Source organism: Falco cherrug, chromosome 14 (genome assembly GCF_023634085.1).
Source record: "Falco cherrug isolate bFalChe1 chromosome 14, bFalChe1.pri, whole genome shotgun sequence".
Taxonomy (NCBI): domain Eukaryota; kingdom Metazoa; phylum Chordata; class Aves; order Falconiformes; family Falconidae; genus Falco; species Falco cherrug.
The window spans coordinates 12559398-12572236 of NC_073710.1; the positions used below are offsets into that span (position 1 = coordinate 12559398).

At 42.0% G+C, this 12839-nt stretch overlaps 1 protein-coding gene across 2 annotated transcripts in view; it reads right to left on the minus strand.

Annotated features, from left to right (window-relative positions):
• Positions 1 to 6932: 6932 nt before the first annotated feature.
• WTIP (WT1 interacting protein) overlaps positions 6933 to 12839 on the minus strand; it is a 92098-nt gene continuing 86191 nt past the window's right edge. For both annotated transcript variants that reach the window (XM_055726373.1, XM_027815172.2), the window contains one exon: positions 6933 to 11148. In XM_055726373.1, the coding sequence (XP_055582348.1) occupies positions 10996 to 11148 (153 nt within the window). In that variant the 3' untranslated portion in view covers positions 6933 to 10995. The remainder of the gene's footprint in view (positions 11149 to 12839) is intronic.

The following is a 12839-nucleotide window of genomic DNA, read 5'->3' on the forward strand; positions in this document are numbered from 1 at the left end:
ATATAGACTTTTTTATTAATTTTTTTCCCATTCTGATGGGGCTTCTGGAAAATAATTGGCCAATTACATATTAACTGGCAGTAAATATATTCATTTTTAAAATAGGTTTCTGTGGCTTCTAAAAAACCCATGGTTTTAATCCAGAGCTTGGAAAATGTGCTGTGGGTAAGAAAGCAGCTAGCAGCTGGTTGCAAGGAAAGTTAGTTGTTAAAAAAGTTACAAACTTTTTTTTAACATAGATAGAACTAAATTTTGTTTATAGCCAACTAAAGGTAGATCTTACTACAGCTGAATGTCTGTCACATTAACCATTAAGTGTGGTATATTAGGGTGATAAAAGAACAATGAGGCGAATAAACTGGGTATAGCTTTTATGGGTTGGGAGTGTAGGTAGCAAATGATTTGTTCCAAATCATAAGACATTGCTAGAAGCAATAGGGTGTGTCTGAAGTGATCATAACATTTGCTGGATCAAGACTTGCTATTTTGATAAAACGGATTCATGTGTGACTGACCACTGCCAGTCTGTGCCAAGATGCCACAGCCCTGTGCCCAGCAGGGTGCCGTTTCCCTCTTCTCCCTTGCTGGAAAGTGCCCTGATAAGATAAGGAATGGAGAAGTTGAACAGTGCAGAAAGCTGTGATGCTTTCTTTTGTTTTCTATTCTTTTTGTGATACAGGAAGGAGGAGTGAGAAAAAGGACCAACTGCCACCAGCTGCCTTTTGGACAGTGGTGCCTTTTTTTTCCCGCAACACTTTAAAGAAACTCTGTGGAAAAAAATTCCTGGGAGCTGTGTCCACTGGTAGAGGTAAGTGCAGTTAAACATATGGCTTGATGGTAAGTCTTGTTGCTCCTTCCCTGGTGTTGCACCCTGTCACACATGCCACTTTTGTTTTCTTCCCTACTCCATCACTGTATCCATCCTTAAGATGCAGTGTGTGACCTTTGCAAAGTTCAGGTAAAGGCACTCAGGTGAGACCAGAGCCACACAATGTGTGCAACCATCACAAAGCAATATTTATTGCTACTTTATTTCCCCTCTGGTAAACTTGTTGCATTTAACTTACAAAGATTTCAGCTTCCATTTAGGTGGTGAAAGACACAGCCTGATAGAGTAATTTTTGTTCCTGTCCTAATGCCCTGTCTTACAGAGGGCATGAGACACTCACTTAACATGAACCAGCCCAGCTTCTTTGGTTTTAGCGGTGCAAGACCCATTTACACTGGTGGGGAGATGTGCACATCACTCACTGTTTCCTTACCATACCTGGAAGCACCGAGGTGTGCCCCAGCTTTCATTTGCCTCGCCACAGCGGCCAGTAAGTAACTGATCTGTTGGCTTTAACATTCCTGCAATAGTTTAAATGTGCCAGATTTTTAATGAACAGGCCCGGTTGTGGGTTCTTTCTTTTTTTTTTTGGTGTTTTTTCTTTTTTTTTTTCCCTAGTCTTTTTAACCACTTGAATTACTGTAACTAACCAATGCAGTATTTGTTCTTTGAGGTGATGACTTCCCAGATATGTACATACAAATGTGGGGGTTTGTGGATTATTTTTTTTTTCAGCTGTGACACAAACCTTTAAGAATTTGTTTTTAAATGTGTTGCTGGATAGATACTTATTTTATCACTTCTGGCAAACCAGCTGTCCACATGGTTTCTTACTTTTTGTACAGTTTTCAGTTTGTACTTCTGTGCTGTGCGTGTGAGCACAGTGATTTATGCTAGCCAGTGTAGTGTATTTTCTTCTGATGGGACAGAAACTGACAGCACAGAGAAAATGCAGGTACAGCAGAAATGCACTAGTTCTTACTGTGTGCTCTTAAACAGTATGGCAACTCATTTTTGCTAGCTCAGTGTTAAGTGAAGAGATGGTGAGAACAGCACTGAAAACTAGGATAGGATCTTAAATGAATTTTGAACAGGAAGAAAATAGTTTTGGTCTTCTGGAGTCTTAACAAAAATTGTGGTTAACTCCATAGCTTTTAAAATACGTAATTCAGCTGCTGCTGAGCCCAACGGTGGTGACTGAGGGATGACCTGCAACTTACTCCAGAAACCAATGCCCTTTGCTTAATTGATGACGCTTTCATGTCCAGCTTAGGCATCCAGAGAATACTGATGTGTCCTGCTCAATGTCCAGCAGCTCTTGCTCACCATTTCCAGACTTTGCATAGTAGTTCCTCCTTGGAAGTTTCTTATCTGTAAGTCAACCCCAAGCATGGTGCTACAACCTCAACTGGGCTCATAGTCTTGGCAAATTTAGCTAAATTCAGTGCTTTTTAAGGCTGAATGAAATCAGAGACCTGCAAGTAAGCAGGAAGAAGCCTGCAGGTTGCTGCGGCCTTAAACTGCATTCAGAGTAATGAGGTCTGAGTTCTTGCATGGGAGACTGGCTGTAATTGCAGACTACTGTCCTTTGCTTTTAGACAGATTTCACAAGTAAAGGTGTCTGTTACCATCTTCTAATGTTTAATGTAAACAAATTGGTGATTGAAATAAGAATGTTTTAGCAAAAAGAAAAAAAAATAAATCGCAGGTATTGCCTTTCAAAAACGACATGCCAGCCAAAAATGTTTGCAAACTGCAGCACTCATGCTTGATCTGAAGTTGTTTGCACTGTTTTCAGCTGGGCCCTTGTTCTTTGCCTCTCTATGTTTGCTGACTTCTGCCACCTTTTTCTGTCTTAGCTGGTGTGAAGTTAAAGGCATGGGCATCAGTGACTGAGCCAGCTTGTGTCTTGGAAAGAAACCTGCAATGCCAAATATGAACACTGAGCAGCTTTGTTACTACCTGTCAGACTAGGCCAATTAAGGAATGCTGTAGCCGTAGGAATGAGACTGCAATTCCAGCTTCCCCAGTGACACACCCAAGGGAATATTTAAGGTATTACACACACACACACACACAGAGATATCTAAAAAAATCACAGAAGTCTGACAACAATCAAGAGACTTCAGGGCCTTGGGACAACTAGTTAAAGGATCAGGAACACAAGCAGTTTCTCTTCCATCCCTTCCAGTTGCAGGGAATGTTGAGGAAATAAACCAGAAGAGCCAGAGGATCAATCTGGCTCTGAGCCTGGTGTCACCAGCTGAATTTTGGGGGTTTTGATCATGGGCTGGTTTGCATGACACCAGGCCTGCTGGTGACAGGTGGGGTACACCTGCCTCAAAGGGGGGAAAGGATCTTTGCACAGGAGTTAGCAGGTCTGACTGAAAGGGCTTTAAACTAATGTGAGAGGGGAAGGGATAAAACCAGGCTCACCAGAGATAAGCCTGGGGGCAGCACGCCAGTATTTGAGGGATGGTGTGCTAGCAAGGTCCTTTGGTCTTGTGGAGGCAGGGAGCAGAGATCCATGCAGCAGCAAAGATACAAGGGTTATTGATGTGTTAGAAAGCATGGAACCAGCCGAGAATGGTCGTGTAGGGATTAGGTCTTCTCCTCCCAAAAAGGTGTGGGATCAACAGCCCCGCTGAAGTGCATCTGCACCGATGCACGTAGCATGGGCAACAAACAGGAGGAGCTGGAAGCCATCGTGCAGCAGCAAAACTGTGACAAAGTTGCCATCATGGAGACACGGTGGGAGGCTCGCACCACTGGAGCGCTGCAGTGGGTGGCTACAAACCCTTCAGAAGGGGCAGGCAAGGAGGGTGCGGCAGTGGGGTAGCCCTGTATGTCGGGGAGTGATTTGGTTGTCGAGAGCTGAATGATGGTGGTGATGGGGTTGAGTGTTTATGGGCATCAGGGGGAGGGCCGGCAAGGCAGGTATCCTGGTGGGAGTCTGTTGTAGACCACCCAGCCAGGATGATGACACAGATGAAACATATTCTACAAGCAGCTGGCAGAAGTCTCAACATCACTAGCCCTTGCTCTCCTGGGGGACTTCAACCTACCAGATGTCTGTGGAAACATAATACAGGACAGAGGAAACAGTCCAGGAGGTTCCTGGAGCGTGTGGGGGGTAACTGCCTGGCACAGCTGGTCACTGAGCCAGCCAGGGGAGATGCCCCGCTGGACCGGCTGCTTGTGAACAGGGAAGGTCTTGTGGGTGATGTGGTGGTCAGAGGCCATCTTGGGCACGGTGATCATGAAATGACAAGATTTTCTGATTCTCGGGGAAGTAAGGAAGGGAAGTCAGCAGAACCGCTACCTTGGACCTCCGGAGGACAGACTTTGGCCTGTCCAGGAGCCCGGCTGACAGAGTCCCTTGGGAGGCAGCCCTGAAGGGCCAAGGGCTCCAGGCAGGCTGGACATCCTTCCAGAGGGAAGCCTTAAAGGCGCAGGAGCCGGCCGGCCCCATGTGCCCAAAGTCGAGCCGGTGGGGAAGGTCGGCCTGGCTGAACAGAGCTTTGGCTGGGACTTGGTGGGGGAAGAAGAAGAGTTTTGTGACCTTTGGCAGAAAGAGCAGGCAGCTCTGGAGGACTACAGGGATGTGGTGAGGTTGGGCAGGGTGAAGATTAGAGAGGTGAAAGCCCAGCTAGAACTCAGGCTGGCCACTGCCATAAAAGATAAAAAATGTTTTTACAAATTCATCAGCAACAAAAGGAGGGCCAAGGGGAATCTGCATCCTTCATTGGATGCAGCAGGGAACATTGCCACGGAGGATGAGGAAAAGGCTGAGGTACTTAATGCCTTCTTGGCCTCACTCTTGAACAGCAAGACCAGCTTCCCTCAGGGTACCCAGCCCCCTGAGCTGGAGGATAGGGACGGGGAGCAGAATGAAGTCCCCACAGTCCAGGAGGACACGGCCAGTGACCTGCTGCTCCACTTAGACACACACAAGTCCATGGGGACGGATGGGATCCACCCGAGGGCACCGAGGGAGCTGGTGGAGGAGCTCCATCTCTGCCTCTCTCCATCATTTATCAGCAGCCCTGGCTACCCAGGGTGGGGGCAGCTGACTGGACGTCAGCCCACGTGATGCCCATCTCACAAGAAGGGCAGGAAGGAGGATCTGGGGAACTACCGGCCCGTCAGCCTGACCTCGGTGCCGGGGAAGGTCATGGAGCAGCTCATCCTGAGCGCCTTCACACAGCACGTGCAGGGCAACCAGGGGGTCAGGCCCAGCCAGCGTGGGTTTGTGAAAGGCAGGTCCTGCTTGATGAACCTGATCTCCTTCTGTGACAAGGTGACCCGCTACATGCATGGATGGGGGAAGGCTGTGGATTTTGTCTGCCTAGACTTTAGCAAAGTCTCCCACAGCGTTCTCCTGGAGAAACTGGCTGCTCACGGCTCAGATGGGTGTATTCTTACCTGGGAAAAAGCTATGTAAAAGGCAGCCCTGGGATGATTTTCTACTCAGTACTGCAAGGTGAAGGGCACAGACCTGGGGATGGCTGGTAAGGTGAAGAGCAGGGCTAGCAAAGCTCTTCCAAATAATCTGTGTGCCAGAATCAGCAACCGTGCGTCATGCAACAGCTTCCAGTTCCACACTGCCCTGTGGCTCGGACACCATGCCAGGGAGTCCTACACCACTGTAGAATTCTGTGGTGCTCCCCTCTGGGAGCTGGGTCCTGACTCACACCCTCCCTGCGGTGAGTGTTATGTTCATTTTCCAGTATGTGTTTCCTGCAAGGAGGCCCACAAGGGGCAGTTAATATTTTGAAGTACTCTGTTATTTTTCAGCCAGGCTGGTTATGGGTTGGTATAAATTCTTGCTGCATTAAGAGAATGTCCTAGGTTTTATAGACTACATTTGTGTCACCCACATGGTGGGGCACTGTTCAAATGCTTTGAGTTTGCCAGTCTTTGTGCCTTTTTTTTTTCCTCCAAGGAGGGTAGGAATTGCTCATTTTGAATGTATTTTTAAAAATTACGAGTGAGAAAATAGCATGGACATAAAGGCCCTATAGAAGTACGGTACATCTGCTTCAAAGCACAGAAGTGCAGACTGTGTCCCTAAAACAATTGTGGCATTTGTAACTCTTTCCATTCTGACTGTGCAAAAGAAAAATTTGCAAAATAGCCATTGTATAAAAACCACCAGTTTCATTTCCAAATGTGAAGTCATTTGTACTTTGAAGTAATTTAAGAAAAAAAAATATTCAAATTTGTAATTTGAAGGCAGAGTGGCAGAGCTGCAGAGTAGGCCTCTTTGGAGGAGAGGGTGGTACCCCACTGCAGTAGCAGCCTGTGAGTATTTGATTTCTGTGAGTCACTGGAGGAAAGAGCATCTACAAAGATGGTAGTGTGACCAGCTCAATGGAAAGGAAACCCACTGAGTATGAGGAAACCAGGAAGAAACTGGTTCTTCTGCTCTTTCCCCAGGCATCCACTTGTGGCTATAGGAGGAAACAAGATGCCAACGCTGATGAACCTTCTGCCTGACAAGACATAGCTGCTCTTCCAGGACTGCTGTGCGGGCGAGGTAAACGTGACCAAGCTCCCATCTGTGCCATGAAGCTGGAGACAAGAAACTGGCAAAGACCTTCAGAAAGGTAAGAGATTAAAAAAAAGCATCTTCTCAGTCCTATCAGAGCTCTGGCCATGGTTTCTGAGTTACTGTGACTTAGCAAGAATATTGAAAAAATTCCCCAATCCAAGGCCGGAGTGCTTAAAACTATGCAGGTTCGTAGGCCAGGCAAGTAGTTCTCTTCTGGAATGCTCAAAAAAACCAATGGGAGTCTGGAAAAGGAAGTGTTCCTCAGTACTTGCTGTCTTACATGTAAACTAGCCGGACTGGTTAAAGCTTAATTAAAAATTGCCAGAGTGGCTAAATTCTTTTCTAAGTGCAGCTGCAAAACCTTAGCTGTGGGCATATTTTAGACCTTAATTAGTAACACTTGCACTAGAGGACCAAAATCTTTCATGAATGCAGCTGCAATCAATTAATATCAGTCAGGAATTTCTGTAGGCAATGCAAGGGTCTCTTGAAAATTGTTTTAATGGCAACCTAGATTAAAAAAAAAAATACATTGAACAAACTACAAAATCAAAGATAACTACAAAACGTCTTTATTGAAAAAAGCAGATTATAGCATCTAAGGTTAAATGAAACTTCTGACTTTTTAATATTAAATAACTTAGGATGATAGCAAGTAGCTTCTTCTTTAGATAAATAAATCTACATTTCCCAATTTTTTTCTTCAACAATCAAGGGAATCAAACACTGAAACACAAAACCACAAGTAATTCTAAAGACTAAAAGACAGAAGTACATTGGAAGGTTTTACAAGGATATATATACAAAAATAGTTAAACTAATGTATATTTTCAGCATGTAAAGTAGTTACATGATATACAAACTGGGAATTTATATATTTCCTACAAAATAAAAATCAACGTTGGTCCAAGTTCTTGGAAGAAAACTATATTCTTTTAAAGAAAATGAAAATATTTCTCAAATGAAAACTTAATTTAAGTCAAATTATATACTCTAGTTACGGCATTAGTTACAGGATGAATCACAAACTTTTAAACTTTTCTTGAAACACAAGAAAGCAGCTTTTGTCTCCTTTAGAGCTTTGGTTTACTTTACTACTCTGGAATTTCTGGTCTTAAAGAGCTCCTCTAACCATGTTTTCCTTTTGAAGCTCCACCTTACAAAATATATACACACACGAGTGAAAGGAAAAGGAAAGAAACCCAAACAAACCTTCTTTGAAAGCTCAATTATCTGAGTGCATTCTTTTGTTTTGTTTTCAAATTGTTATTTTGGTCCTTTCTTTGGAATGTGTCCTCCAGTGCATGAGGGACTCTGAATTGCCTACAACAGCTTTGTGCTGTAGGGACTCTGTAAGATTCCTTACCGAAATGGAAAGGTGTAGTTCTGATGCAAATGAGAACAAGTTGTTAGCATTTTAACTTTATGGAAATATTCTGAAAGTACAGCAAAGGCTTCTGAAGAACAGTCACATCATAAAATAAACTCTAGGAAGTTTACATCTGTGTTGAACTGATGTAATGTTATTCCTTAAAAAAAAGGATTAAAAAGCGCTTTTCTCTTTACATAATTCCCCAGATAGGAGGTAAAATGTGCAGAAACTGTCACTAGCACTAAAGAATATAGCACATCATTATTTTAGATTTGCTTGTTTTTCTCTTTGATTGAAGAAACCCAAACAAAAAAAAATAATCCCCAAACCTTGGCAAATTTCACTCAAGCTCCAGGTTTTATACTAAATGCTGGAAAAGCAAAGCTGTACTTTGTTGTACAGTAATGGAATGCAACTGTCTGTAGAAAATATCGGAATAACTGCTGCTTTCTGGTTTTAAACAAATTGCTTATTCTATATTGAAATACTACCTTTTGACGTTTTTATCATGATACTTAACACATTGGAACTGAGTAGAACTATGAGACTTACAAATTAACAAGTGAAATGAAATTAAATACTCTTGTTCTACAGTATGATCGTTTTCAAAAAAGAAAAGGTATGGTATGTCCATGTTAGGTAGTATGCTGTCCCTTGAAAAGTACATTGCAGTGGAAACTTCAAACTTGCCACTGAAGGAGCTGAAGTGCTAAGGAAGGTCCTGGTAGCAGCCTGGGCTGAACACCAAGTCACCTCTGTTTCTGGCCACTGTGATTTTGAAGGTTTTGCTTCTATACTAGTAGAGCAAAGTATTTTTCCAGTACAGTGAGTACTGTCAGGGGATGACTTGCTCGCACAGGAACAGACCCAAACCTTCTCTGTATATTTTAATTATTTTTTTCTTAATTTGAGTTCCTTAATATATATTGTAAAGACAAGCAAGTAAAAATGCTTCAAAGCTAAATGTGGTCCAAAGCAGCTTCCTTAAATGGAAAAAGTGTTACATTGCAGCTGACACTAAAAGTTTATCCTGAAGCTCTGGTATCTTCCATGTTTGTAGTAAGGAACTTAAGGAACTGACCTACTCATACAGTCCAACTTAAGACCATTTTTTTCCCTTTTCTACTGTTTGGGAACAGGCACAGGTACTTCTGCTTCCTTCTGAGGCTGGGCTGGTGACTATGGACACAGAGGTAATGTTTGCAAATGCAGAAAAAGTATGCACGTACCCAGTGTCCTCTCTTTCGCAGGCCAGGCCTCTTAGGCCTCACTGTAGAAATGGGACACTAGTTCCACTGTAATTCCTTCAAAGCATGGCTATGGCATTGAACATGTCAATTATAAACTGATACATATTAATTAGAAAATTACTTTTTAAAGAAGCATCTGACTTGCCAAGGAGCATCAGTAGGGCAGGTTAATCTAGGCCCATGGAAGTTTGGCAAAAGTTCAGGTAACATACCTGTTGTTCCTTACTAACAGGAGAAAAAAACAGTTCATGGGAATTCTTCCTGCTCCCCCTTCCCCCATAAGGAAACTCCACATTATCAAAAAGTTCTGTTAAGGGAGTTAATTATGCCATTAAGGAATTGGTGTCCATTGGATGCTCTTTGTACTTTTCAGCAGACAAATGGCTTTCAAAAAGTCAATGAAGCCTAAGAAACTGAATGCCAATGGTGTTGCCAAACAAGTCATTTAATCAATCGATGTGCTGAATTTAACATGGCATCATTTCTGAGTGGATTGATCAGATTCTTGACATGTTGAGAACTGGCATGGAAATGTCCCAATCTACACATGCAGAGAATCTGGTCTGGTATTTCCACTTCCTCTGGAGAAGAATAATTTTATTTTGTTGTAATTTTGGATACCGTTAAAGACGGCAATGATGGATTTATTTAAAATGTAAATTCAGGAAGGCTGCATCAATTCTCATGAGAATGCAGGATTTTTTTTTTTAAACATACAGATATGTGATTTGCATGTAAATCAACACATGGTAGAAAACAAACCATAAAAAAGATTCATCTAACTTCCTATATGGAAGACATATTTCCCCAGAGCTCTGAGGTTACTGTAAAAGCTTATGCAAGACATGACAGTGTGTACATTCTATGTACATCCAATACTTGTTATAAAATGCCAATGTTTCAATGGTCTGACTCCCTACATTATTATTTCCCCTAAACTGTACTTTGTTTTCCAATGAAGACAATCACCATAATTAGTTCAGAAGAACATCTAGAAAAGAACACAAAGCTGAAAAGGTAATACAAAAACCACTGTCTCCCTCTTTTTTTTTTTTTCTTTTTTTTTTTTTTGTCCTTCTTTTTAATAACATATCAACATACAATCGTAAAGCAGTTGGTAACAAATGAAGTCCAAGACAAGCGTACCTTTGCATAGAAAGGGGCTTCTAACCCTATTAAACAAAAAAAAACAGGTTTAAAAGAGGAATTCTTTAGTAAGTGCCAAATCATCAAGTTGATACGAATGCATTTTGAAACCATGACTACATTTGTACATGGCAAGCAATTACAGAGGTCTGTAACTTTCTTCAACTGTTATGACCCTGCGTATGCCAATCTTTTGGATATATTGCTCTGGTTTTTATGAGATGTTCACCATATTTCTTTAACAATCTAAATAGTCTTTGTGTGACTGTGGAACCTTATAGGATGGGAAGCTGGCCTGACACTTCTTCACAGAATGCCATTGTTTAACCCATGCTGAAAACTGTCCTTGCTGAAAAACACTTGTTTGCTTCCTATTCACTACTTCTGGGAATCTAAGTTTTAAAAAAAGTGAGACTGTATTCTCTAAGACCAGAATTCAACATAACTAGCTAAAATGCTAGCATTTATCTTATCATGCTTGCTGCAATATGATAAGGTGCTAACTTTTGGAAAGTAATTCTACACTCCTTACTTGGGTGAAATCTCCACTGAAGGAAAGGGAGTACGGAGTGCAGAACAGCCCTTTGTACCATTATTTTTAGAAATGCTGCCATTTACAGTTACAGTTTAGTGGTGAATTATTTGTTCAAGTAGATGCTGTCTCAGTGAAAATGTCTAGATAAAAGAAGACATATGTACAAAATCAGAAAAGGACCCCTCACCTCTGATTTAAAAAATAAATAGCTGGTTTAGATGGTTATTACTGGAATCTCATCTTTAAAGGAACACAAAAGTCATTGTTAGCTTTTTCTTTCAAACGGCTTATTGGTAATGGAAATGTCTTTCAGAGTTCTGTGACATGCATTGGATAGCTCGGAGGTGGATGTGATGGCAGTTTAATATTAAGGCGCCTGATATGACAGCTGTGGCAGAGCAAGTGGCCCTCTAATGGGTAACAACGATGGCCTTCCTCATCATTGAGCTGCAAGCCACAATCCTAGAAGAAACACACACATCCCAGGTTAGTGAGTGATTCAGGTAGGTCACCTCACAACACTGTTCATCTATCCTGCATAACCCTGAAAGCGCCATCCCATGTCTCCAAAGCCCGCAACCCTACCAGTTTTTGGGAGGTGGACCCTGACTATCTTGTATTAAGCCAAATGACATCACTGAAATCGAACAGGACAGTCTATAGCAGTACCCAGCATTGCTTCCCATTCTGGTCTCTTCATCTAATAAATGTTGATGTAAATCAGACAAAAACATGCCAAGCACTGATCCTGACACATACAACCGGGAAGGTTAGAACAGAGAAGGAATTAATTCTGCAACAAGGCACAGAACAAGAAATAGGGGAGCATAAGTATAGAATGAGAAGGGGGTGGGACAGGACAGGACATGGGACAGGGTTACACTTTCTTTAATTTGGAATTTAAAAAAAGTTAAAAGACTTCAAGGCCAGTGGTCCATCTTTAGGTTTCAAGGATCTTAAATACTTAAACATTGTTACTGTGCTGAGTCCTGACAAACCGGACATAATCAGTATGTATTTGTCAACATTAACAGAAAGGAAAAAAGAAATTGAAAAAGCTGGGCATATAGGTAATTTTGGTATTGAAAACTGACGCAAAGTTTTTAGATTAACACCAAATATGATTTTTCAGCTTTCATAGCTAAAAGTTAAAGCTAAGTTAAAATCCTCAAAGTTTACAATGCTGAAATAAGAATGAAAAATGGGTTTTGTTAGTTTAGGGAGGCTATAATCAAAGTTTCTGCCAAGGTAGTTTTCTGTGTGTTACTGTACGTTATAGAATAACTTTATAGCCCTTTATATAATATTTAACCTGTGATGACAAAGCCTCCCTTTCTCAGTGGATTTCAGTTTTAGAATCGAGGTCTACTGATCTGTAAGCTGGCTTGAACTTCTCAGCAGAAGCGGTTGCACAAGAAAGAGATGATACACAAAAGGAACGAAGTTTCCAAACTGACCTTGCATGGCCACCAGGTGATGATGACATTACTGGTGTTTCAGAAGTGGCTGCGTAAGTTGTCACAGCGTTTGTAAAAGTCTCTATGTAAATACCTCAAAGTACTGGCACTAACTTTTCTAGTAGTATATGGAGACAGCAGTGACCCAGCGTGTACAGTTCAAGAACCTGATCTGAGACCATCAGGCAGTAACCTACCCCTGCTAACACATGGCTAACCCCCTCATTTCTCTACATAAACACACTCTACGTTCTGGGCAGATGTGGAGGCAGCTTAATTTGCCTCAAACTGGAAGGAGAATGGGGAAATGAATAATGAAACAGAACTGAAAATAAACCCCCATTGGGACATTCTAATATAAAGTCAATAGCCTGAGAGAGAAGGGGAGGGAGCTGTCATCTTAGGTGAAGCCTGCACAAAGCAATAGATGGGGGAAGAGGAGGAGGGAAGTACAGCGCTCCAAAATGCTGCAATTTCCTGTGCCAATTTCTCTTTAGAAATTAATAGGAAAGGATGCAGTACTAGGTATCTCTGTTGGAAGGAGCTAGCTGAGTGGATGCGGTCTTCCTTACATTTAGGTACGTGTATGTTTCAAGATGCCCTGAAATTTGTTATTTTCTCCCTCAGTTGGCAGCCTCTTCATAAAACCTTTTCGTGCAAAAATGCACAGAAGATAGTATTGCTGCATTTTTACCT